This window comes from Carcharodon carcharias, chromosome 9 (assembly GCF_017639515.1).
Source record: "Carcharodon carcharias isolate sCarCar2 chromosome 9, sCarCar2.pri, whole genome shotgun sequence".
Classification (NCBI taxonomy): Eukaryota; Metazoa; Chordata; class Chondrichthyes; order Lamniformes; family Lamnidae; genus Carcharodon; species Carcharodon carcharias.
This window is the reverse complement of record NC_054475.1, coordinates 248,019-273,852: the sequence shown is the minus strand read 5'-3', so window position 1 is coordinate 273,852 and position 25,834 is coordinate 248,019. Positions and strand designations below refer to the sequence as shown.

General features: G+C 45.3%; 1 protein-coding gene across 1 annotated transcript in view; it reads right to left on the bottom strand.

The window, feature by feature from the left end:
- Window positions 1-6,924: 6,924 nt before the first annotated feature.
- The window catches only part of LOC121281971 (chitinase-3-like protein 1), a 54,292-nt gene continuing 35,382 nt past the window's right edge, over window positions 6,925-25,834 (bottom strand). Inside the window, exons 9-12 of the mRNA XM_041195260.1 lie at window positions 21,788-21,904; window positions 20,134-20,275; window positions 18,183-18,439; window positions 6,925-7,086 (exon numbers count right to left, since the gene is read on the bottom strand). Coding sequence (XP_041051194.1) covers window positions 6,925-7,086; window positions 18,183-18,439; window positions 20,134-20,275; window positions 21,788-21,904 — 678 coding nt within the window. The remainder of the gene's footprint in view (window positions 7,087-18,182; window positions 18,440-20,133; window positions 20,276-21,787; window positions 21,905-25,834) is intronic.

The following is a 25,834-nucleotide window of genomic DNA, read 5'->3' as shown; positions in this document are numbered from 1 at the left end:
AATTCTATGTGAGTCAAAATATTGAAAACCCCTTTCTAACAGCATTGTGGCTGCCCTGATACCACATGGACTGTAGCGGTTCCAGAAGACAGCTCTCAACACCGTCTCAAGGGCAATTTAGACTGTGCTACAGGGCGTGACACAACCTCAACATTTTGGTCAGATCACAACCCAGCCACAGAGTTGGAGAGTGTTGAAAGTGCAGACTGCTGACTGAGCAGGAAAGTTATGAAGTCATGGTGCTCAAGTGAAGAACTTCGTAAGCAGATGGAACCCTCCAGGAAAGCAGCTCCAATCTTCAGGCTCCCAGAGCAGGAAAAGTAATGAGAGGTCATCAACCTGAGAAACTTTAACTCTGTTTCTCTCTCCACAGATGCTTCCTGGTCTGCTGAGTATTTCTGGCATTTTCTGTTCTTATTGCTTTTGGTTAAACTGTTCGTTGTGTCTTGGTCACCAAGGGGACCAATCAGAATTCTTATCCAAGCACCCTCGTAGTGCAAATTCACATGGCCGCTCCTTGCCCATTGGTCAGGTGCCCAAAAATCTTCCATGCCTCCTTAAAAGGCCCTCTCGTTTAACATCAATTGATGCTCCAAATGTACTTGATGTGAGGTTCCTTCTCACCGTCCTCCAGGCTTGACATAATGGCGATCCTGACAATTTAACTGCCAATTTATTTAATCTAATGTTTCCTACAAGACTTTGCAAAGAATCAGGAGTTGCCCTGATATCCTATATAGTTATTGTGATTACTGGCTGGTCTGTTCATCTATTTCCTGCCCCTCCATTGTTCCAGATAACCTCCAATATTAGCACATATCCTTACCCGACAATGACCTCAATGACACTACAGAGGCATGTTTGAACGGTTAATGCTTTACATGGATAGTCTCACAGTTCTCAGCACTGTCCAGCACACAGGCCCATTCTACTCTGTCTCACCTCATGGCCCAAGGCCCCAATTCTTCAAAGATGTCTGATGTGCTTTTGTTGCAAATCCTTTAAACAGGACATACTGCCACCACTAGATACAAGAAGCTGCAATTGGTTAATGGATCACAGACCTAAAAATGGTTAACTGACTTTTGTGTCAGCCGGCGTAAAGCCCAACTTGTGTATTTCAATCCAGCAGCTGCCTGGGACAGCAGTGTGGGTGATGTTACAGGCTCTGACACTGACACTGCATGTGCAGCAAATGCCTGTCACCTAGTGTTCTAGCACAAGTAGAAACATAAGAACAGAAGTAGATCATTCAGCCCATTGAGTCTGCTCCACCTTTCAACTTGATCATAGCTGGCCATCTACCTCAATGCCAGTTTCTCACAGAATCTCCACATCCCTTGATGTCGTTACTCTCCAGAAATCCATCGATATCTGTCTTGAACGTGCTCAATGATTGAGCTTTCACAGCCCTCTGAGGTAAAGAATTCCAAAGATTCACCACCGACCGAGTGAAGAAACCCCTTGTCATCTCAGCCTTAAATGGTATCCCTCTTATTCTGAGATTATACACCCTGGTTTTAAACTCACCAGCCAGGGGAAACATCCTATATACATCTACCCTGTCACACACTGTACAAATGTTGTAAGTTTCAACGAAATCAACTCTCATTTTTCGAAACTCTAGAGAATACAGGTTCAGTTTCCTTAATCCCTCCTCATAAAACAATCCTGCCATCCCAGGTATCAGTCTGGTGAGCCTCTGTTGCACCCTCTCTATGGCAAGTATATCCTCCCTTAGGAAAGGAGACCAAAACTGTACACAATACTTCAAGTGCAGTCTGAACAAGACTCTATACAATTGCAGGAAGACATCTTTACCCCTGTACTCAACTCCCCTTGTGATGAAGACCACTGTGCCATTTGCCTTCCTTATTGACTGTTGTACCCACATGTTAGCTTTTAGTGACTCATGAACAAGGACATCCAGGTCCTTCTGGTTATCAACACTTCCCAACCTCTCGTCATTTAAAAAATATTCTGTCTTTCTGTTTTTTTTCTACCAAAGTGGATAACTTCATACTTATTCATACCATATTCCATCTGCCATGTTCTTGCCCATTCACTGAACCTATCCTTGCATCCCCCTCACAACTTACATTCCCACCTAGTTTTGTGTCATCAGCTAATTTGAAAATTTTACAACTCGTCCCCACATCCAAACCATTTATAAGGATTGTGGCCGTAGCTCAGATTCTTGTGGTGCCCCACTAGTAGCAGCCCTGCCATCCTGAGAATATTCCGTTTATTCCACCTGCCTGCTTTCTGTCTGTTAACCAATCCATACTGGTGCATTACCCCCAATCCCATGGGGTCTATATTTGTTTACTCATTGATTGGCTAGCAGCTCTTGGAGCTAGGGACTTCTTCCCAGATGAAGGTGGGATTCTCACCCTGAATCAACTAATGCCCCAAAAGCCCTCCATGTTCAGGAACCCTGTGCCTAATGGAGGCCACCCCCCCCCCTCCCCCTGATCATAACCATGTACCTGGGTGCCTGCCCCCTCCACCCTCCTGATCCTGGCTCCTCACCCCCCACCTGCCCCCTTTCTCTGGGGCTTGTCAGACTGGCCCTGGTGAGAGACCCCACACACCTAATCCGCCTCCTGTGACTAATGCCTTTGGGGACTGCCTGTAGTCCTAGGAGTTGTCACTGCTCCCAGTGGCACTGCTGGGGCTGGAAACCAGCCATCAATTTGATTGGCTATCAGTTGTCAGGGGGAGGACTTCCTCCCAGATGAGGGTGGGATTCTCACCCTGAGTCAACTAGTGACCCAAAAGCCGTAAAATCGGCTTGGGGCTTCCTAGCCACACAGAGCTGGGCTCCCACTGACCTTTAAACCCCATGAAGGAGGGGCCCCCACATCCACATGAAAGTCCACTGCCTATTTCCACAAGAACAATAAATGATCCTAAAATCCTTTGTATTGTAGAATAATCAATTGTCTGAGGCACTGATTCTGGGTGTAGGGATTTGAGAGGTGGGGTTTGGATTTTAATTGCCAACCAGTGAGGTGACTTCATTTTGAGGCAACTTCTTCTTGTCCTGATAGGATGAAGGCCCAAGCTACATTTTAAAGTTCTTTATTTTTAATGTTTATAATTTCCATCTCCCTGAGGCAGCGTGAAGTTCCCTGCTCGCTCTCCTCCCACCCCAAGCTACAGACAGTGTGGAGCACTGCAGCACCTATTTCACGCTGGGCTGTTTACCTTCCCTCCCCAGAATGTCCTGCAGACGCTCTGTGACATCCCGGACCCTGGCATCAGGGAGGTAACATTCATGTTTGAAGCCACAGAAGCGTCTGTCTGTGCCCCTAACTATTGAATCCCCTATCACTATAGCCCTGCCACTTGTTTTCCTCCAGCCCCTCTGAACAGCAGAGCCACCCACGGTGCCGTGAACTTGGCTGTTGCTGCTTTCCCCTGAGAGGCCATCCCCCCAACAGTATCCAAAGCGGTATCTGTGTTAGAGAGGGGGATGACCACAGGGGACTCCTGCACTACCTTCCTGAGTCTTTTACTGTTCCTGATGGTCACCCATTCCATTTCTGCCTGTGTAATCTTCACCTGCGTTGTGACCACCTCGCTAAACGTGCTATCCACGCCTTGCTCAGCATCACGAATGCTCCACAATGAGTCCACCCACATTCTCCTAACCCACACAGCAAGACTGCGCTGTTAGCTTGAACCATGGGGGAGACTGGTCCAAAGCTGAATGATGACTTTGCCATGGGCTGTCAGTTCACCCACCACTGGTTACTCCATGAGCAGCTTTTGCAAGGAGATTGTTCAACGTGCGCAGTCGTCCAATTGTTCTGCAGACCACTAAAATGCTCATTGGTTTGTAATCTGTGCCCGAGGGGCGCAGAGTTCTGGAGCATTTGCTGAAACTTTCAGGCCTCTGCATTGCTTGTGTGGGCAGGTAAGCTAGAAGCCCGACTTCAAGTGTGTCAGTGTGGTCACGCTGATCTGTCTCAGCTGTCAGATGAGCAGGGACATGTTACTGCTGGAAACCTCATCCCACCCGTGGATGAGGTTTCCTAAAAAAATCCAAAGGCCGCTTGGCCTTTTCGCCTGCCCGGCAACCATAAGGCTGGATGGGCAGTGAAAAAGTTAATTAAATTATTACTTAAATGGCCTTAATAGGTCTTTTAATTGTTGGTGGGCACGCTGCCAACTCTCGCACATGCCCACCAGCCAAAATTCCACGCGAGTGTGCAATGGCGTCACAATGCTCACCCAACATCATTGTACAATCGCTGTAACTCGCAACTTGGTGGGACAGACCATCGGGATGCTGAAGATGAGGTTCCGGTGCCTGGGCTGGTCTGGTGGAGCCCAGCAATACAGTCCACAGAGGGTGTCACACATCATCATTGTCTGCTGCACCCTTTACAATCTGGCACTGCAACGGGGAGAGGAAATGCCTGAGGAGGAGATGGAGGAGCTGCACGTCTCCACTGATGAGGAGGAGGACGCCGACAAGGATGAGGGTGAGGAGGGCCTCGAAGATGACGATGATGACGATGAGGCCCTCGCACTGGCCAGACGAGGCAGGCCCACTTGGAAGGCCCTCATAGATGCTGGATTTGTGGAGGATGATGACAAGATGCAGTGAGGAGACCTCATAGATCCTCACATTGCATCTGTGAACATTTGACTTCAGTCTGGCTTATGGCAGTGTGAATACCCTCCTGTCATGGAGACACAATGGAGGCCCTAATAGTTGCTCGATTGTGGGAGGGTGTGATGACATTCAGTGAGGACACTCTGTAGATCTTCATACAGCCTCTGAGAATGTTTGACTCCTGTCTGTCCGTGGGCAGCTTGCTTGTGATGGACACATTAATCAACAACACTTTGAAGGCTCTTTGTGGCCCCGGGTTCCTTTCAGGGCTATGCCTGCCTGAGGGCCGCTTGACAATCATTAGCACTTGCCTCGCCGGCAAGAGCGTGGCTTGGGTGTCACAGAGGGTGTCTCTCTGGTCCCCTAAGTGCAAACCCAGAGTTCTCTGTGTCAGAGAGTTTGACCTGTGGTATTTTTGGTATGGCCTCAAGGCATGTTGGCACCAATCGTGGTCCTTCCACCCTTGTTCCTGACGTAGCTGTCATTGGGTTGCAAAATGATTTGACTGCTTGGCTGTTGGGACTGCTCACCCCTTGAGGTTTGGGCCAGGGTTGACTCCCTGTGGTGCTGGGAAAGAGGCAGAGTTGGATGGTGTATTGGCATAGAGAGAAACGAGAGAGATTGTTGCTGGTTGTCTTTGGACGCAGCTTTAGTGTGTGGTTCATCCTCGGTACCTTTTGGTGGTCACTGTGGCTTCTGGTGTTTGGTGTTGGGCAAGGAGGAGAGCTTGACTCAGTGACTCGGCTTGCTGTCTTGTGGTACCATGTGCACTTTAGTGGTTGTATTTTGTCAAGAGACTCTGCAGCGGTCATGCACAGCTGTGTGTTACACTGGAAATGGTCTCCTTCCACACATTGTAACCTTCCCACCCCTTTTGGCTCTATCTGACTTGCCCCACTGGCCAGAGTGTGTCTACGTTGGTCCCGACACGTCTTTGGCCTGTCCCTGTTACCTGCTTTCGATGCTCCGACTGCAGGTCCTACTCCATCCGTACCTTCTATTGCTTCCACCCTTCGTTCCGGACCTGGCACATCCAGTCCTTCTGGCCTTTCCAACTTGCTCACACTCTCGAGCACTGTCGCTACCACTTACTTTCTCTCCCACACTGTATCAGTGCAGTGGAATATTTGAGCTGAGTCCAGTCTTTCTAAGGACCAGCAGACGTGTGCACATCTGCTGCCATTATTAGGTGAAGCTGGTCAGACAGCCTGTGCATACGTGCACACACATGTTCCATGCTCAACCTCAGGCATGGCAACTCACTGAATTTAAGCACATTATTAAGCAGAGGAAAAGAAACTAACAAGAATTCCCATAGTAACTGCAAATAAAGAGAGAAGACCCCAGTGCCAAATCCCTGCTCGACTGGTGGGGTTGGGTGGGAAGGCCAGTGGGGAAGGTGACTCGTCAATCCAGTGGCAAGTGTTACAGCCGCCCGGCAGGAACCTTCACCCTTTCCTGGGGTGGAGGAAAGGGACCACTCTCGCTCCTTCTCCCCTCGTGAGTCAGAGGTGGTAGTCTCCCAGCACCCCTGGTGTGACTGTCGACAGGGACTGACTGTCCTCAGTGCACCCAACCGTGTCTCGCCACAGAGTCAGAAGAGCCATGAGCCAGTGCCAGGGTTCATGCCCAATCTGTCTTGCAATAGGGACCAAGGAGTCTAACATGGGCACAGGTCAAAGTGTGCCATGAAACCCCAAAGTGCAATGAAAGTGAAGGGCGCTTTTGACCAAGGTGCCATCCTCTCTCCCCGCATGGCAGGCACACCGTCGGGGAGGTGGAGCAGGAGCGTACCTGATAGGACCCAAAAAATGGTGAACTATGGCTGGGCAGGGCGAAGCCAGAGGAAACTCTGGTGGAGGTCCGTAGCGGTCCTGACGTGCAAATCAGTCGTCCAACCTTGGTATAGGGGCGAAAGACTAATCGAACCATCTAGTAGCTGGTTCCCTCCGAAGTTTCCCTCAGGATAGCTGGTGCTCGTCCACACGCAGTTTTATCTAGTAAAGCGAACAATTAGAGGTCTTGGGCCCGAAACGATCTCAACCGATTCTCAAACTTTAAATGGGTAAGAAGCCCGGCTCGCTGGCTTGGAGCCGGGCGTGGAATGCGAGTACCCAGTGGGCCACTTTTGGTAAGCAGAACTGGCGCTGAGGGATGAACCGAACGCTGGGTTAAGGCGCCCGATGCCGACGCTCATCATACCCCACAAAAGGTGTTGGTTGATATAGGCGGCAGGATGGTGGCCATGGAAGTCGGAATCCGCTACGGAGTGTGTAACAACTCACCTGCCCAATCAACTAGCCCTGAAAATGGATGGCGCTGGAGCGTCGGGCCCATACCCGGCCATCACTGGCAATGCAGAGCCCGCGGGGGCTATGCCGCGACAAGTAGGAGGAGCCGCTGCGGTGAGCACGGAAGCCTAGGGTGTGGGCCTGGGTGGAGCCGCCGCAGGTGCAGATCTTGGTGGTAGCAGCAAATATTCAAACGAGAAGTTTGAAGGCCGAGGTGGAGAAGGGTTCCATGTGAACAGCAGTTTTATTCATTAATGGAATGTGGGCTTCACTGGTTTGGCCAGAATTTATTATCGATCCCTAAATGTTCTCAAGAAGGTGGTGGTGAGCTGCCTTCTTGAACTGCTGCAGTCCATGTGGTGTAGGTACACCCACAGTGCTGTTAGGAAGGGAGTTCCAGGATTTTGACCCAGCGACAGCGAAGGAACAGCGATATATTTCCAAGTCAGGATGGTGAGTGATTTAGAGGGGAACTTCCAGGTAGTTGTGTTCCCATCTATCTGCTTCCCTTGTCCTTCTATGGGGTAGTGGTTGTGGGTTTGTTTAAGGAGCCTTGATAAGTTCCTGTACTGCGTGTTGTAGATGGTACACACTGCTGCTACTGTGTCGGCGGTAGAGAGAGTGAATGTTTGTGGATATGGTGCCAATCAAGTGGGCTGATTTGTCCTGGACTGTGTCAAGTTTCCTGAGTGTTGTGGGAGCTGCACTCATCCAGGCAAGTGGGAAGTATTGCATCACTGACCTCACTTGCACCTTGTCGATGGTAGACAAGCTTTGGGGAGTCAGGAGTTGAGTTACTCGCTGCAGGATTCCTAGCCTCTGACCTGCTCTTGTACCCACAGTATTTATATGGCTGGTCCAGTTCAGTTTCTGGTCAATGGTCACCTCCAGGGTGTTGAAAGTATGAGATTCAGCGATGGTAATGCCATTGAATGTCAAGGGGTGATGGTTAGATTCTCTTTTGTTAGAGATGGTGATTGCCTGACACTTGTGTGGTGCAAAAGTTACTTGCCGCTTGTCAGCCCAAGCCTGAATATTGTCCAGGTCTGGCTGCACTTGGATATGGACTACTTTAGTATCTGAGGAGTCGTGAATAGTGCTGAACATTGTGCAATAATAGCGAACATCCCCACTTCTGACCTTATGATGGAAGGGAGGTCATTAGTGAAGCAGCTGAAGATGGTTGGGCCGAGTTCACTACCCTGAGGAACTCCTGCAGTGATGTCCTGGAACTGAGATGACTGACCTCCAACAACCACAACCATCTTCCTTTGTGCTGGGCATGACTCCAACCAGGGAAGAGTTTTTCTCCTGATTCCCATTGACTCCAGTTTTGCTAGGGCTCCTTGTTGCCACAATCGGTCAAAAGCTGCCTTGATGTCAAGGCCAGTCACTCTGACCTCACCTCAGCTCTTTTGTCCATGTTTGAACCAAGGCTGTAATTTGGTCAGGAGCTGAGCGGCCCTGGCGGAACCCAAACTGGGCATCGGTGAACAGGTTATTGCTGAGCAAGTGCTGCTTGATAGCACTGTTGATGACCCCTTCCATTACTTTACAGATGATCGAGACTAGGCTGATGGGGCAATAATTGGCCGGGTTGGATTTGTCCTGCTTTTTGTGTACAGGACATAACTGGGCAATTTTCCATATTTCTGGGTAGATGCCAGTGGCGTAGCTGAACTAGAACAGCTTGGCTATGGGTGCAGCAAGTTCTGGAGCACACGTTTTCAATGCTATTGCCAGAATATTGTCAGGACCCATAGCATTTGTGCTCTCTGATGCCTTCAGCAATTTCTTGATGTCACATGCACTGAATCAAATTGGCTGAAGATTGGCATCTGTGATGCTGCAGACCACTGGAGGAGGCCCAGATGGATCCTCCACTTTGCACTTCTGGCTGAAAATTGTAGCAAATGCTTCAGCTTTATCTTATGCACTGATGTGCTGGGCTCCTTCATCATTGAAAAGGTGATATTTGTGAACCCTCCTCTTCCAGCAAGTTGTTTAATTGTCCACCACATTCATGATGGAATTGAGCAGGACTGCAGAACTTAGATCCGATCCATTGATTGTGGGATCGCTTAGCTCTGTCTATCACTTGCTGCTTATGCTGTGATTGGCTGAGTTGGATTTGCCCTGCTTTTTTTGTGCACTGATCTCACCATGGCACTGGTGAGATACTGTGTACAGTACTGGTCTCCTTATTTATGGAAAGATGTAAATGTGTTAGAAGCAGTTCAGAGAACGTTCGTGCCACCACCGGTAATGGGCAGGTTGTCTTATGGGGTAATGTTGGACAGGTTAGGCTTGTATCGACTGGAGTTGAGGAGATTAAAAGGCGAATGATTGAGATCTTTAAGTGCCTGACGGGTTTTGACAGAGTGGTGTGGAGAGAATGGCCTACTCTGCTCCTAATTCATAGGTTTGCCTATTTGTATGTTGGTTTTCCTATCACAAATGCAGTTACATAGGATCTCGCATAGAGGTCTGGCTGCAATTCACTCACAGCTTCATGCATTGGGGTGGTCACTGACTGTACTGGTGGTTTTCGGGCATTATTTGGCCCAGGCACTGTGTATATACCTTGCTCACGTTAAACTAGGACTTTGAGCTAAATAGTGGGAGCAAACGATCTAGTGAGGGAAGAGGTGATAAATTAAAGAGAGAGGAGAAGGTAAGAGAGCTAGGTAGCAATAGGGGATAATCAGTGTGCCAGGATGGAACAGAGCATAGAAACTTAACAGTGTGCCAGCGGATAAGGTTAAAGGTTGCGAAAATAATTAAAAGATGGCATATGAGGCACTTTATCTGAATGCACCCAGCGTTTGCAACAAGGTAGATAAATTGACAGCACAAATAAAAGCCCTCAGCTTTGATCTGATTTCCGATATAGAGACCTGGCTGTAGGGTGACCAAGGCTGGGAATGGAATGTTCAGGGGCAGAATCTTTAGCTTGGTGAGCAGGAGCTGGGCCCACTCGCTGAGGTGTAAAATGACGCGGGGTGAGGTTGGGCGTGTGTCCTGATGTCACCGAGCGTTATGTAGATTTACAGTTCGGCGGATACACATCCGACTCGGCCCACTGAACTGTCAAAGGCCTAATGAGGCCTGTTAAAAAGCAATTCAGGCAATCAGCTGAGTTGCCCGTCCAACCTTAAGGTCAGGGGGCAGGGGAAGAGCCCAGGCGGCCTTCGCATTTCTCATGGAACCTCATCCACGGCCAGGATGATGTTTCACGAATGATTTCAAATTTTCAAAAATTTTTTTACTGGAATTGATGTACATGTCCCAGCTCATGTGACAGTTTCACACGAGGGGACATGTCATAAAACTTTTTAAAGCACTTTATTAAACTGTTTAAAGTTAAAACTAATCTCCCTGAAGCACCCCTGTGCCTCAGGGAGATTTCTGTGCGAGAGAGCGGACTCCCGACTCAGGCAACAACCTCCCTACCCACCCCGGCCTGCCCAAGGAGCGCTCAGCACTTCCAGGCACGCATCATGCTGGACGGGTCTTAATTGCCCCGCCCACGTCAAATGGCGGTGCCCAGCCGATCGGGGTCGCTGATTGGCTCCTCACCCACCCTCACTCGCCCCTGCACAACCCCCCCCGGACAGGGAGAAAATTCTCCCCCAGAGGCATTCGACATTTTGGAAGGATAGGCAAAAAGGAAATGGAAGTGGGGCGTGCTGTTGATGAATAATGAGTTCCATACATTAGTGAGAGACAATCTTAGATCAGAGATCAAGATGTAGATTCAGTTTGGGGGAAGCTAGGACACAGCAAGGGGCAGCAAACATTGCTGGGAGTTGTTTTTGGCCATCAAACAGTGGTGGCAATGTAGGGTATGGTGTAAAGCAGGAAATTAGAGGTGCATGGAACAAGGATAGGACAATTATCATTGGAAACTGTAACCTGCATATCAACTGAATTAGTACTAATGCTGTGGAAAAAAATCCTGGAATGGAAAGGAGATGGTTTTCCTGAACAGTATGTGAAGAACTAGAGAATGGGCTATATCAGATCTAGGACTGTACAATGAGGCAGGGGTAAGTAATAATCTCATTGTAAAGGAGCCTTTGGGAAAAGTGACCATCATATGGAAGAAGGTTACATAGGCCTGAGTTTCACGCTCACCTGCTGATGGGTTTGTAGGTGGTGATTAAGTGTGAAATAGCACAAATGGCCTTCCTGCCGGCTTCTTGCCTGTCCTGATCTCTCAGCAACTTTACGCTGGGGTGAGGGAGGCCATGGACCGGCCACTCACCCTTATCCCAATTGAGGCCCTTAAGTGGCCAATTATTGACCAATTTCCTGCCCAACCTCAATTTTTAGGCTGGCAGGAGGAGTTCCTGGGCATGGGGGAAACCTGAAAATAAATGGGTTTAGGTTTCAGGCACCAAGGGCAGGAGGAGCCTCCATCAAAAGCCCCCTTTTAACCTCAGGCATCCCACCCTTCTAAAGGCCTGGTGGCTGCTGGATCTCCCTTCCCTGGCCTCTCCCCTGACACCATCCCCATTATCCACTCCCTCCTCAGGCCTCCCATACTCTCCCCACCCTGAGATACTGAAAACTTACCCTTTCCTGGACTCCCAGGGCTCAGGTCAGGGGACTGCGTGTAATCCCAGTTCTGTTCATTGCAGTTTCTGGTGCTGCAGGGTCTAGAGAGCTGCCGACCAATCAGATTGACTGGCAGCTCTCTCAGTTGAGACTTCTCTTGAGTGAGGGGCAGACGTCCCACCTGCAGCCAGTTAATGTGGGACAGATGGTGTCGGAGGGGCCGGGGGTGAGTTCCCCGCCGACCTTTTGGACGGTGGGACAGGAAACTCGGCCATCCTAAAACTCCTGGCCAAACAGTTTCAAAGCAATGTCGTTCAATCCAAAACCTGGTTCGAAAATCTAACAAAAGAAACTATGAACCAAGAAACCAATAAAGAATAGAGAAAATGCAACATGAGAGTAAACTAGTGAGAAATATAAAAACGGACTGTAAAAGTTTGTATGGGTATGCAAAAAGGAAAGGATTATAAAAGACGAACGCGGGCCCATTACAGACATAGACAGGTGAATTTATAACGCGGAATAAGGAAATGGCAGAGAAACTCAACAAATATCCTGAGTGGAATTTTCCCTTTATGCCAGTGCAGGTTTTGTGGTGGGTGGGAGAGGAGAATTTAAACAAAGGCCAAAAATCAGATTCCTACCGGCATGAGAACAGTTTGCAATTCTCCAGACAACTCTTTAATGACAGGTCGATGGTGGGTCGGGTATCTCGCTGACTAGTGACGTGAATGCCATTTGCATTCATTTCCATCTTATGTCCGCTTATTAATTACGCTTCTTGCTGGGATTATGTGGTTCCATTCCAATCTAGCATCGCGCCAATCAGAATTCATACCGGTTTGAAAAAGTCTGGTGTGTAGTGGGTCAGGCCTGACTTTGCTCACAACATTGAGGTGAGTGCAACATTCATCTCCTACCTGCCGCAGTGCTATGCTGGTCTCGTTGCTATGCCAGTCAAACGGTAGACTGCTGGGGGTGTGGGGTTGGTCTGCTCCTGGTGGTTGCCCCGTTGTCCTGGAGGACACAACTGTGAAGTGGCACCCAGGCAAGGCTCTGCACTCAAACAGAGGCCAGCATTGTGAACAAGGTGGGGGAAAGAATGCTGGACATATGGTGGGGTCAAAGGGGCAGGAAGGCATTGCAAGGGGGTTGAAGGGTAGGGGGAATAATGGCAGGCAGAGGGAAGACTGAGGGGTGGGAAGCTGGAGCCTGACAAGGGAAACTGAAATGCTGACAAACAAGGGGGTGGATGGGCACCACATGTATGAATGGGAGGGGATGCACACTGACTCCGGAATAGGAAAGTGTGGGTTGTGCGTTAGTGTGGCACAAGAGGGATGGGCCCCCCAGAAACACATCGGGTATTGAGATGTGGGTGTGGGGGTGGTGGAGGTATGGGAAGGGAGACAGTGTAGCAAATGGTCATAAGGGCAATGGGGAACTCACTGAAAGTCAAAGTCCTTGGCCTGGAAAATCTCTCTTGGGGAGTGGGGGCAGGGGAGGCAGGGGAGAAGATTTCCTCAGAAGGTGACCATTCACAAAGCCTCTAGATGGGGAGGGATGATGTCCACACGGTGCATGGGCGTGGCAATAGTGATGGGTTCAGGGGAAAGGGTTGGAATGTTGACTACAACAACAGTGGGATCCAGTATTACTGGGGGAGGCTGGAAAATAACAGGAGGGATCCCTGCCTGAACATCATGAAGCTCCAGGTAAATTGCAGGGGGAGCCAAGCAGTGACAAGGGAGCATCAAAGCTCAAACTAATAGTAAAGAACCACCATCTTGCACACACAAAGTAATGATGCAGTTTAAAATCAAAACTAGAAACTAATCTGCATGGGACGGGTCAGAGGCAGTATGGGAGGAGAGTGGGAGGGGTCGGAGGCAGTGTGGGAGGAGCACACTGCTGGACTAAGGGATCCTTTCTGAGGGCACTCTCTAACCTGTTGGAGCCACAGATTGAAATTGAGTCAGAGCTGAGAGAAAGTAGGAAGACTCCCTCGAGAAGGGATTCAAAATTGGTTTAGTTGTAGGAGGCAGAGTGTGATGAAGGATAGTATGTGACTGGAAGCCAGTGTCCAGTGGCGTACCACAGGTATCTGTGCTGGGTCTCCCATTATTCGTCACTTATGTAAATAACATAGATGACTATGTGGGGGGTAGGATTAGTAAGTTTGAGGATGACACAAAGATTGGCCGGGTGGTTAACAGTGAGGTTGAGTGTCTTGGGTTACAGGAAGATATAGACGGGATGGTCAAATGGGCAGATAAGTGGCAGATGGAATTTAACCCTGAAAAGTGTGAGGTGATACACGTTGGAAGTAGTAATTTGACAAGGAAGTATTCAATGAATGGCATGACAATAGGAAGTTCTGAGGAACAAAGGGACCTTGGCGTGTGTGTCCATAGATCTCTGAAGGTTGAGGGGCATGTTAGTGGGGTGGTGAAAAAGGCATATGGGATACTTGCCTTTATCAATCGAGGCATAGATTACAAATGTAGGGAGGTCATGTTGGAATTGTATAGAACCTTGGTGAGGCCACAGCTGGAGTACATTATAGGAAGGATGTGATTGCACTGGAGGGGGTGCGGAGGAGATTCACCAGGATGTTGCCTGGGATGAAACATTTAAGTTATGAAGAGAGGTTGGATAGACTTGGGTTGTTTTCGTTGGAGCAGAAGAGACTGCGGGGCGACCTGATCGAGGTGCACAAGATTATGAGGAGCATGGACAGGGTGGATAGGGAGCAGCTTAGTTGAAGGATCAGTCATGAGGGGGCATAAGTTCATAAGTGAGGGGTATAGGTGGGATGTGAGGAAAAAAATTTTTTACCCAGAGGGTGGTAACGGTCTGGAATGCACTGCCTGAGAGGGTGGTGGATTTGGGTTGCCTCACATCCATGAAAACGTATCTGATGAGCACTTGGCACGTCATGAAATTCAAGGCTATGGGCCAAGTGCTGGTAAATGGGATTAAGGAGGTAGGTCAGGTGTTTCTCAAGTATCAGTGCAGACTCGATGGGCCGAAGGGCCTCTTCTGCACTGTGTGATTCTGTGATCCTGTGAAGAATAATGCCCTAACCTTCACCCAATTAACAATAGCCATTTTCACTTAGAATTAGGGTATGCATTTCATTGTGATAGGATTGCAGTATTAAGAATTCTAAGCTGAGGTGTCAAGGTTTAAAAGGCTAATGATGACTATGTTGGACAGGAAGTCTCCAATCATCTGATGGTTGGAGAAGGTTTGAAGGGAAAACCTTGCTGGAAGTTTGCGGATGTCTCAAGGAACATAAACCCTTATATAAATCTTTGGAGCAGTACTTGTATACATTTAGGAAGCGGTGTTTGATAAATTTAGATTTGAATTAATTTAGCTGTGCATGGCCTAATTACTGAAATCTCAAATCAACGCTTTAAACTGATTTAGCTCAACAGAGAAATAACCATCAAGCATAGACTTGGAGACAGAATTGGTGAATATTACCAAGTTTTATTGAAATTAAGCAAAATAAAAAAATAGGCTTACCAATTAACTAAAGACTGAACAATACAATTTCTCGATCTACTACAGACTTAGTAAATAACTAATAAATAAAAGTATACTTTTTAACCAAACACTATAGACTTCATGCCTTCAAATACCTGGCCAATTCAGAAGAAGCAAAAGACAATTGTCACAACCATGTTATCTGTGTTTCCTCATAGCAGACCTTGAGCTGAGAATGTGTGTGTGTTATGCAGCCTCCATTTTTAATTTGCAAATGATTCAATTTATAAATAACCCAGCAGACAAATTTAGTATTAATCATGATAAAGTTATGTTTATTACAAAACTACTGCTGAAAACTACCTCAGTAAAAGTGATCAAATTGTTAACTAAAATACAGGTACAAAGATTAGAATGCAGATTAAAGAAAACAAGTACATTTCAAGATGAATTTTTAAAACCATTCTCTGTGAGATATCATTGCAGGCCTGTTACCTGAATTTCTTCTTTCCGAAGTGAAGAGGTTAAAACTTAAGGTTCGCTTTAGCAGCTGTAATGGCTTCTGCAGTTGACTAGTTGGTGTTTGCTTTTTTCAGATGGACTCAGGAGGTCAGTAGGTTTTTAGGAAAGGGGGAAAGTTTCCTATTCCTCTCTAATTCTATGGCTATAGATCTTACAGATTGCCTGGACTCTTTTAGCAGAACAGCAGTTTATTTCTTAATACCTTCCTTTTTGTCCTCCCTTAGCTAAGAACCCGCTCAGATGTTGTCTCTCAGAGTTCTCCCTGGGGGTGATGTACCCTGCCACACAACCCTTTTCATCATTGATGCCTTTAAAGAATGTGTCAGACAATTCTAAAGCTAAATCAATTGCTGCTTCTTCAGCTGGACGTGTTTCCTCTATACTTCCCAGAATTAAACCTCTTAGGTTCTCCCTTTGAATGAGCAAGTTAGCAATGGCCTCCTTGTGTGCCAGTAACTTGTCCCTTCTTTGGTCAAAGTCTCTTTCTGCTGATAAAAAAAATGTTATTAAAATGCTTGTTATGTTCTGGTAAGAATGCTTGATATTCTTACCTGGTTTGTTCTTTGAACAGTTTAAAATCTTTCAGCTTTTCCTGATTCTAATCGGATCAGACCTTATTTAATTCTTTTCAACTTAGGTTGACATCTTCTGTATTTTGAATTTTTGCTTTTTCCTCTAACACACTAAATCTACCCCATAACCTCACAAGTTACTTTATCAAAGACAATGCTTTGAATGGCATTCAGTAACTTCTATTTCTGCGGCTGCAAACTGTGATTCCACACTGATGGGTGTGGCTAGCTTCTAAGATGTCAGTGCTATGTACTTTAGTGTTGGCTGCTTTTAACCCTTTAGGATCACTCTGAGATCTCAATCCTTTCTGCGGCATTTTGATTTAGGAATTGAGTAAATCCCTTTTCTACCTCATTTAACTCAATTGGATTGGCATCGGCACTTTAAATATCCAAATCACTTCCTTCAAGCTCTTCGCCTAAGTGGAGCATCGCCCTCTCTGTCTGTTGACCAGTTTGTGGGTTTCTTTGGACCCTGTTTAATTCTGTGGGCTCTGGCTGAAAACTCAATCATAGCCTGCCATACAAGAATGTTAATGAAAGAGGGCAAGTTAGCGGCTCCTCACTCCAAAGTCCAAGAAGATGACTACCTCACCTGGTGCCCGCCAGTTAGATGCAGTTATGAAACTGAAGGGGCTGAATTTTCTGGCTGACGTGTGGGTAGCGGAGCCCACACGTCAGCGTTTAATATGTCGTGTGCTGATTTCACACGAGTGTCATTGCGATGTTTAGGTGGGTGGGCAGGCGCTATGCAGCGCGATGCACACCCACCATCAACTAAAGGCCCTGTTAAGGTCGCTAACTCGGCAATTGAAGCCGATTTTGAGGAGTCCGTGTGATCTTCGGGTCGGCTTCATACGGGCTCCTCAAAATCGGCTTCAGTTGCTGAGTTAATGGCCTCAACAAGGCCTTTAATTAAAGGCAGGTATGCGTCGCACTGCATACGCCCACCCACCCACCTAAACATCGCGATGCCTCACGCTGACATCGGGACACTCACACGACATTTTAAGGGCTGATGTGTGGGCTCCACCACCCACCTCGTCATCCAGAAAATTCAGCTCCTGGTCTGGCCTACATGTGACTCCAGACCCACAGCAATGTGGCTGCCTTTTAAATGCCCCCTGAACAAAGGCAATTAGGGATGGGCAATAAATGCTGGCCTAGCCAGCGATTCCCACATCCCATGAATGAATTAAAAAAAACTGACATTAAAATGAGGCCCTATTAGCTGAGACAAGTCAGTCAGCATTCAGCTTTCTTTGCACATAACAGCTCGAGTTCCTTTGTCAAATTCCCCACTGGGTCAAGACAGAGATACTTCAAAATCTAATATAACCAGACTGGATTTGTGATTATAACTTTCTTGTCATCATTGTTTGAAGGTCCAAGATTTGCCGATAAGGTTGTATTAAAAACTGCATGTATCTTTACCACATTATTGATGTGTTATTCTTTACTATCTATAACCTCATGTATAAGCTGTAATTTATAATTGGGGGCTTGTGCAGTGGTGTTGGAATTTAATTCCAGTAGATTTCTGATGGGAAACTGCTGGTTTCCAGTAAGGCAACTTTATTTTCAAGCAGTTTCCACTTACCTGGGTATTTAGGCCCAAGCTACTGAGTATTTTGCCCGTGTATTTATCACCCCTGCATCTGAATGTTTCTGTGTGGGGTGCAGATAAGTCAATGACAAAAAATCCAAAACATATAGCAGAAAATGTTCAATCCAAGATCTTTTAACTTACTCTCACATTTTATAATTGGTCTAGTGCTAAGAAGGGGAGAAAAAAACTGAAGGAGTGAACAAAGGAATGTATGGAAAATAAGACAGCAATCATGAATCAAGCTTATGTGTCCAGAGGCTGATTCTAAAATTACATAACTGCCATGCTCTGGTTCTTTGTTGATTCCATTGTATCTGTTTCCATTAACACAGTCAAACTATTCTCTTTTGTGCAATTCTCTATTTATTTTTTAATCATAAATCATATTCCCTCATAAGGAAGTCATTCAATACAACAATAAGTTTGTTAAAACTAAGTATAGCTGTGGTTATTTATGAAGCAAACATACATGGACTACATTGAATTCTGGCAATACAATGTCAAACTAGCTCATTATCAAATTCATTTTCATTTTCATGCTTTAATTTCTCATTCATTTTGCAACACTGACAACTATCATCATAACGCAATTTACTAGGACAAATCAATATGTGGGTTTCTCTACCAGTACAATTGTAATATGCATGAGGATAACCTGGGAAAGGATATACCCCATTAGGCTTGCCATAGCACCAAAATTTAATTTTGGCTTCTGTCATTGACTTACTGCATGGCTTTGGCGTTCCTGGTGATGTCTCACATCCTGCAAAACAAATTGTAAACAGTATTTTAATGATTTGGGTTTCGTTACGATTTTCATTCTCATTTTAGACTTAATTGCCTCGACAAATAATTACATTGTAACAACAGGACAAGTGGGAAATATTGTATGAGAATAAAAATTTAGACCTGATATCAAGAAGTTCTACTTTACAAAAGCTTGCACTGATGTAGCACCTCACAGAGACAGGAAATGATAGAGCAGCAATAGGAGAAAAATTGAGGAGGTGACTGAAGCCATGGACCATGAAGAAGGATTTGAGGTGGCTCTGTGGAGGGAACAGCATGAAGAAAACTTTAGGAATAGAACTCCAGAGTGTACGCCCAAGACAGTTGAAGGCTCTGCTGTGGTAAGGGGAATGAGCGAGGGATAAAATAGGATGAATAGGATAAAACAGTGACTGGACCTGGAAGATTAAGACATGACTGATAGCATGTAGGCCGACAGGAGATTACAGAGCAAGAATGGGCTGAGGCCATGGAGGAAGATGAAAAGCAGTTTGAGAACTTTGCTTTTTCATTTGGCCTATCAACACCGATTCCCAAGATAACATAAACCACTTCTTGTCATTTGAAATCTCTACGTATTTAGAGAGATTGACATTGTCATTATTTGCTTGGCATTTAACTATTTACAATAATACTACTCAGCCTGCTATGGCTTTTCACATGAGCAGTAAAGACTAAATGGAGACGTCAGACAGAGGAACTGTGTTATTAGCAAGGGAGGTTCCCAAGCAGGTGAAGAGGCAGTGAGGGAGATGCCTCACTTAGTTGAAGAGCCACAGGGGAGTACAGAAGGAGCTGAGCAGTCACTGGAGCAATAGCATTCCAGAGGACTCAACCTCCCATGGCTTTACACGTGAGCTGTAAAGACCAAGTGGATCCTTTAGGCAGGAGCTGGGTTATTGGATGGGGAAGAGTCGAACCAGGGGCTGGAGATGTTATACAGTCCTCATTGAGAGTCAAACAATCTGACATTGCTTTTGGAAAATACCTTTCTATTATGTTATTATTGATAGTAAAAGCGCAAATCTTATGGCAGTTTGGGAAGCAGAGAAGTAGAGTTTGTTGGTGCAGAGGAGTTTCTTTGCAGTATATTCTTTGGAAGAGTCAATTACTAGGGGACATAGATTTAAGGTGAGAGGGGAAAACCATAGAGGAGATGTGCGGGGCAAGTTTTTAACACAGAGGGTAGTGAGTGTCTGAAATTCGCTGCCAGAGGAGGTGGTGGAAGCAGGTACGATAGTGATGTTTAAGAGGCAGCTTGACAAATACATGAATAGGATGGGAATAGAGGGATACGGACCCCGGAAGTGCAAAATGTTTTAGTTGACGGGCAACATGATCGGCGCAGGCTTGGGGGGCCGAAGGGCCTGTTCCTGAGCTGTACTTTTCTTTGTTCTTTGTTCTATATGTCAGGAACTGGGAGGCGCAGTGATAAGTCATGACAGCGCCACCACTGATGGGAGCATGTGGTCACAGGGTGAGAAGTTTATTGAGGCAGTTTACATTATAACTGTGGACATCAGAATTTAGAATAGACAATGTAGGCAAAAGCATGACAACAGGAAGTGAGGTTTTGTGTACAGCAAATACGTGTAAGAACAAGATTTATTAAAATATACACAATTGCAATGGAATGCAGTTCAAGATTAATTGGATCAAATAAATTACCAGATGCATCAATGCCAAGGATGGACTTCAATGTATTGGTCAAAGGGGAAAATCCTTCGTTGCATCGAGTTCCATCATAATCATCTAGATTCAAAGCCCACACCATGGCACCTCCAAAGTTGTTGTCCTTCACCCACTGAGCCTACAAATAACACGATATAAAAACACAAATAAGAAACTTTTTTTTTTAATGTGTAGATTTGTATTTCCCTGAACAAAAAAAATGCAGGATACATTGGCTCTGATATTGCTCCTTAATACCTCTGGGGAATATTCAGTTCCCAAACATGTGTATGAAGTGAAAGGAAGGAGGCCTATGGTACTTTAGCATTACTTTGAGATTCTTAGGGCTTTTCCTTGGGAAGAAGAATAACAAACGCAGACATTGTGATGCCATGGGAATGAGAGGGTATCCGCCAATCAATTCTTCATACCTCAGTTTTCCTTGGAAATGATAGCTATCTGGTGGGATACCTGTCGAAACTGTCACTGGCCCTCACATCTGGTCCCTCTCAATCCAGAAGGTCTGGGAGGGTAGGCAATAGGTTAAAGGAAGCTTACAAAGATGTGATAGCTTTCTTTCCAACATGGGCCATTGAATTGTTGGGGCTGAATTCAGGTCAGATGAGTCACTGTGCACTTTGAACACATTGCGGTCAGGATATCAAGGAATGGATGAATATTCATTTTCAGTCTTATTCTTCATAATCAGTTTGTTTTTGAAAGCTCATCTCAAGCTCTTACACCTTGAAATAAGGTTTTTCCACTTGACCACAGTGAATAATGGTGGAGGACAGTATTCTGTTCAAAAGAAATCCATTATATTTTGCTTCATCTCAATTACACAATCGGCTTTACACATGTTCTCGAGCTCTTACACCCATATGATATCTTGTTGCTCAGAGCCTATTATAATAATGATCTGCAAAATATATTTTTGTATCAAATCCAAAATATGGAATAGATACATCCCAGATTATGAAATATGGAATAGGTCCATCACATGGAGTGTGGATTAGATTATACAATATGAAATTAACGTGTAACACTACAAGAATTACCAACTTCTGGATGTTCCTTACTTATAATGTCGATGCTGCAGTCAACTACCCCACCCCACCCCCGTCTTCTTTATGTAGATCTGTTAGTATTGCAACTTCAGTTTGAATCTACTTTTTTTTGCAATGATCAGAACAGATTATCAGCTATAAATTACACTGAGTTAAAGCCAACTTTTACATTTTCGTATTCAGATCATGTTTAAACTATGTGATTAAGTCCTCTGTTAGGAGAAATATTGTCTTAACATAATGTGGGACATGAGCCTGTACAGAGTGAGACTTGTTGTATTTAGACAACATTCAGTGTTGTGAGAGTCACCACTGGACAATCCCTTTCACCAGACAAGACCGATTTTCTTCAGCCTTTACTACAATCTAGGAATATTACTCTGGCTCTTTATTTTGCAGGATCCAAATGATATAACACAATCAGTGCTGTTTTTTAAGAGAACAGTATCACTATACTCTAAGCTGATGACTGAACCATTGATTTAACTTTATTGATAAAATTATCCAATTTGAACAAATGCAGATCTCTGCTATTAATGAAGTATAAACACGTTAAATTACAGAGTTAAATTCAAAGCTCCTACTTTGGCTGTAACGCTCTGCCAATTGTCATATCCAACCCATTGATCACCCTTGAATGCATAAGGAACCTTCTGGTCATCAATTAATTTAATGGTGGCATTTTCCAAAAATGGACAGATCTGTCAATCAAAACCAATAAGTACAATTAGCATGTCAGATAAATGAATCCTCTTCTCCTAGTTTCAATCCCATTCATACTCAGTATTTAAACAAATTCTATTCATAATTAATAAAATTTACTTTGTACAAGAAGAAGAATACTGAAGTGTTATCAGGAATGAAAGAATCCTTATGCAAAGAAAACACGTATTACCAAAAGAAACACAAATTGATGTTGAGTATGAAATGGGTGTGGTAATATCTTTTTAAAGCTGACAGTGAAGATCAATCACTGCAAGTCTTTTCAAAGGCATATTCTGTAGACTTTATGAATGATCGTAGCTCTGTATGGTACAAAATATAATATTTATATTCTTATAATAGATATCATGTGTATATTTATATACACAGAGATATTATATCTATTTAATTATCATCTGAGCTGTACATTAAGGTACCACAAATGGAATGAGATGAGAAGTACTGAGATGTTGAATTTGCTGTTTATTTGATTGTGTGGAGATATTTGGGCTAATTTCCTGCTTCTACACATCTGGCGGAGCCCATTAGCAGATTGTAAAATTGTGACTCTGCTTCCTGTGATTGTCTGTCATTTCATTCTGGAATATTGGCCATATTGTGTTGTCAAGGAATTGTAAGAATTTCATTCATGACTTTTTGTAACATCCTTAACCTTTCAGGTACCTGTTTGGCCCTGGTGGTGATATTCTAAGCATAGGTACTTTGCCAGGGTTTCAGCACATGATGAAGGCTGAAACTCTCTTGATTTACTGAGAGGCCATCATTTTGTTAGAGGTCCTACCCTTCAATGAGATGTGGAGCTAAATTCTTGTCTGCTTCTTCATAGCAGTGAGTTACGTATTGTCTTGGTCCAACATCCCTATGAACAACATCACTGGAACTAATCACCTGGATATTCGTGTCATTGTTTTGTGGATCCTGCTCTGTGCTAAATAACAAATGTGATTGTTCATTGCATTTGAAGCACATTGTGATGTCTCTGAGACCTGTTATAAGGTCTGATATAAAACTTGAATTTCCCTGAAGGTTTTTCTGATCTCCAATCTTCATATTCATGGGCAATTAACAAAATTCCTTGAGGAACTGTACAAATGGCCAATTGTGCCATTTCAGTGGAGTTTCAATTGAAGTTACAATGGGAGGTCAGGGAACAGTAGAGATTTTAATCTTACAAAGGCTAGTTGGGTTTATTATGATCTAATCAATCAGAATTTACTGCTACCATAATGGTGGGTATGTTAAGTTTAACCAGAGTTTAAGACAGAATATAACACAGCAAGTATGTAGCATAAACATACGACTGCTCCAGATTGGGTAACATGGCTGGTTAACACAGACAGCTCTTTCTCCAACTTTCCCTTTTCTTCTTAATGCCTCACATCCTCATAACTTTTCAAACTACACAAGAGTGGATCTCCCCTGAGGAGTTCTTCTCCAATGCCTACTGCACTGAGTCTTCCCAAAGTCTCTTACTTTACATCCTTTCATACCACTCAGGACCGGATCTGGATTTATTACTGACAAGGACTTTTCACCCTATGAAGATTTGCTTTAATTTTAACACTTTATAAAACATTGAGTTCTTTGTCTAAACCTTGGGTTGAAGCCATCCAGTCTTCATTTTCTAACTGCTTATCAGGCTGCTAAATCATGGGGTTGCTCACTCAGGCAACTCTTATTCTACTTCCACACACTAATGAATTTATGTATTTCAGCCAAGCATCTTAATTAAGCAGGTTAAATGAAAATCCTAATACAGCTTCGTATTATGATTGTTTGATGTATCTCTCAGTTATTCTCCCACTCCTGCAGCATTCTTGTCTGACCATGGGCTCTGTGCAGGGCTGGATGAACCTCTCATGGGCTCTGTGCTCCATGGGCTCTGTACAGGGCTGGATGAAGCTGTCATGGGCTCTGTGCTCCATGGGCTCTGTGCTCCATGGGCTCTGTGCAGGGCTGGATGAAGCTGTCATGGGCTCTGTGCTCCATGGGCTCTGTGCAGGGTTGGATGAAGCTGTCATGGGCTCTGTGCTCCATGGGCTCTGTGCAGGGCTGGATGAAGCTGCCATCACCTAAAAATAATCATTCCACTGATTTATTTCTGGAGAAGCAAAACCTTATGCAGTTTCCCGGAAAACAAAATTTGCAGCATTGAACTATTCCTTTACCCCTTTCAACCTCATATTTATATCTAAAAAAGAAATGTACTGTCATGAGCCTTGGCCCCGTTATTTTTGATAACATGGCTTTTCAATTTTGAACTGACTGGAAAGTTTTAAAATTGAAATGAGACAGGGAAAACTGTGTAAAATTGCAAGGCCACATTCCAAGGTGATGCTGAGAAAGAAATCAATCACCCTCAGTGGAGCGTGAAGAGAGAGAAATTACCCATCATCCAGACACCCATCAACATTCATGACGGTCTAAGAGAGATAGATTAAAAATGCAAATGACTGGATATTGAATAAATAGCTGCCACAGACTGGCACACTTAAAACCTCTTGGAAATACACAATGGGTGAAGTATTTCAAGGCAAAGCTACTCAGCCAGTAGAGAGAGATTGCAAGTGCCACATATGGGGTCAAGATACTCTTCAGCAGAGGAGACAGGTTGAGGGCTGCTCTCTATCCCTTTTTCTTGTTTGGAATATTTGTGTGGCCAGGTTCGAGAAGCTAACTCCACCAGAAACCTACCAACAAACAAAGATCTCATAATAAAAACAGAATTACCTGGAAAAACTCAGCAGGTCTGGCAGCATCGGCAGAGAAGAAAAGAGTTGACGTTTCGAGTCCTCATGACCCTTCAACAGAACTTGAGTTTGAGTCCAAGAAAGAGTTGAAATATAAGCTGGTTTAAGGTGTGTGTGTGGGGGGCGGAGAGATAGAGAGAGAGAGAGGTGGAGGAGGGGGTGGTGTGGTTGTAGGGACAAACAAGCAGTGATAGAAGCAGATCATCAAAAGATGTCAACGACAATAGTACAATTGAACACATAGGTGTTAAAGTTAAAGTTGGTGATATTATCTAAACGAATGTGCTAATTAAGAATGGATGGTAGGGCACTCAAGGTATAGCTCTAGTGGGGTTTTTTTTTTATTTTTTTTTAAATAATGGAAATAGGTGGGAAAAGGAAAATCTTTATAATTTATTGGAAAAAAAAGGAAGGGGGAAACAGAAAGGGGGTGGGGCTGGGGGTGGGAGCTCACGACCTAAAGTTGTTGAATTCAATATTCAGTCCGGAAGGCTGTAAAGTGCCTAGTCGGAAGATGAGGTGTTGTTCCTCCAGTTTGCGTTGGGCTTCACTGGAACAATGCAGCAAGCCAAGGACAGACATGTGGACAAGAGAGCAGGGTGGAGTGTTAAAATGGCAAGCGACAGGGAGGTTTGGGTCATTCTTGCTGACAGACCGCAGGTGTTCTGCAAAGCGGTCGCCCAGTTTACGTTTGGTCTCTCCAATGTAGAGGAGACCACATTGGGAGCAATGAATGCAGTAGACTAAGTTGGGGGAAATGCAAGTGAAATGCTGCTTCACTTGAAAGGAGTGTTTGGGTCCTTGGACGGTGAGGAGAGAGGAAGTGAAGGGGCAGGTGTTGCATCTTTTGCATGGGCATGGGGTGGTGCCATAGGAGGGGGTTGAGGAGTAGGGGGTGATGGAGGAGTGGACCAGGGTGTCCCGGAGGGAACGATCCCTACAGAATGCCGATAAGGGGGGTGAAGGGAAGATGTGTTTGGTGGTGGCATCATGCTGGAGTTGGCGGAAATGGCGGAGGATGATCCTTTGAATGCGGAGGCTGGTGGGGTGATAAGTGAGGACAAGGGGGACCCTATCATGTTTCTGGGAGGGAGGAGAAGGCGTGAGGGCGGATGCGCGGGAGATGGGCCGGACACGGTTGAGGGCCCTGTCAACGAC